A 1,850-nucleotide genomic window follows, 5' to 3' on the forward strand; every position below is an offset into this window, starting at 1 on the left:
AAAGAGGATCACACATTCAGAGCAGGGCAAACACCCTGCAATCAAAACTGTTAAATCTCAGAAATCATAAGAAAGCACTTAGATCTTCAATGGTTTTTCCCTGTAGAGGGATATTTTGGACAGAAGATTACTGTTCCAGGTGTACTTGAAAGCTGCATATAACACTTGAATCATATTTCAGGAACACGAAATAAAACTACAATGGTGTTTGTCATGTAAAATTACAACGGTGCTTCTCACAGCAATGACATTATTAGAAAACTACAGCTAGAGTTATGATAGGACTGATATCTTTATTTATTATATCATAAGTATATTTATTATAATAACACCAAAGAGGTGCTAATACCATTTTAGTAGAGCTTGAATCATAATAGCTCAATAATCAGGATGTAAGGAACTGCTAGAAATAGTCAAGGCTTGTATTACTCAAAGCAATGGGTAAAAATGACAGTATGGACAGGAAAGGAGAAAATACCCAGCACTACCATGAGAGTTTCCCCCCTTTTATTTAGGTACAATTTGAACTGCATTTCATGAGGTGTAATTTCTGTGTTTCACACCTTCCTATTCCTCAAAGGAACTTTGGAAAAATGATTAAAACACTTAACTTCTTAAAGCAAAAGCAGAATCAGTCTTTAGGATTTCACTTCTCCTTCCACAAAGGCATTTAAATACATATAAGCCACAAAATTATTTCGGTAATTAAATACGTCAAGCCTCTGATATAGTTCACAAGTTGCATCAGTAACCCAAAACCTAAGTTTGAGTGCGTATAGTATTGACAGGATCAGGAAGTCAACTTCAAAATTATGGAAATCAACACAGATTACTGAACTCCAATTTTGGGGTTGTTTTGGAAAAAAAAAAAAAACTATCACAGAATAAGAAGTCTTTTTAAAAAAAGACCAGCCATATGAACTGCAGAGAGAGATCAGTGTCTAGAGAAATCAGATATATTTGCAGAAGAGTTACACTCACCCTCATAGTCCCAGAGTCCACCAAAAGGTTTCCCTGGCTCTCCGGGAGGTGCTGGAGGGTCATTAAAGAAAGGAGCGCGAATTTCCATCAGCAATCCTGCATTATCCGCCCTCAGCCCAATTGAAACCGGCTCGTGGCTCACAGGCAAACCATCCCAGGTGTGTTTAATGAGAAATTCCATCTTCGGGTGCTACACAAGTGAAAAAAGAAATTCTGTCAAAGAGCTAAGATTCCACCTCAGTATGAATGGCCCTTTGGCTGCCCAGAAAAAAAACAAACAAACAAACAAACAAACACACACACTTTGGTACAAAGTCAATTACCAAATCATGTGTATAGACATCAGAACTGAAACAAACTAGCTTTGTAACAAAAGCCTAACAGTGTTACCTAACTGTAACAATAAGCAGTTACATGAATGCCGTTTCTCATAGCATTTATACCTGCAGTGTTACAAATTACTCTGAAATCCTCATTAAGGTTAAGGTTTTTCACACGTACATCTAAATAAATGCCTTACAAAACCACTAGAAATATTAAATAAGAGCACAGATAAACAAAACAGACTCTGCTACACGAATTTAGAGGATTTGCTAACGTCAGAAAAACAGACTGAGAGGAAAACTTTTAATACTTGAGACACAAGGAAACGAAGCTACCAGCTAGAGCTTTCATTTGCAGTCATTGCCAAGCGGCCTTTCCTTAAACACCTCCAGGGACGGTGTGCAGCTCGTTGCAAAGTCGAATCACCCTTTTTATAAGGAAATTACTCCTCATGTCCAACCTGGACTGTGTCCTCTCCTCCCGCCGCCGGTTCCTCGGGAGAAGCGGCCGGGCCCGCCTGCCCACAGCCCCCGACGCGCAGCGAG

At 39.1% G+C, this 1,850-nt stretch overlaps 1 protein-coding gene across 2 annotated transcripts in view; it reads right to left on the bottom strand.

Moving 5' to 3' along the window:
* The window catches only part of CUNH4orf33 (chromosome unknown C4orf33 homolog), a 5,554-nt gene extending 3,712 nt beyond the window's left edge, over positions 1–1,842 (bottom strand). The window contains exons 1-2 of one of the 2 annotated variants that reach the window (XM_031063755.1): positions 1,766–1,842; positions 982–1,171 (exon numbers count right to left, since the gene is read on the bottom strand). In XM_031063755.1, coding sequence (XP_030919615.1) covers positions 982–1,162 — 181 coding nt within the window. In that variant the 5' untranslated portion in view covers positions 1,163–1,171; positions 1,766–1,842. Of the gene's footprint in view, positions 1–981; positions 1,172–1,640 lie in introns of both variants that reach the window. The other variant, XM_031063756.1, reaches the window with a different exon arrangement.
* Positions 1,843–1,850: the final 8 nt, after the last annotated feature.

This window comes from Geospiza fortis, unplaced genomic scaffold (genome assembly GCF_000277835.1).
Source record: "Geospiza fortis unplaced genomic scaffold, GeoFor_1.0 scaffold276, whole genome shotgun sequence".
Taxonomy (NCBI): Eukaryota; Metazoa; Chordata; class Aves; order Passeriformes; family Thraupidae; genus Geospiza; species Geospiza fortis.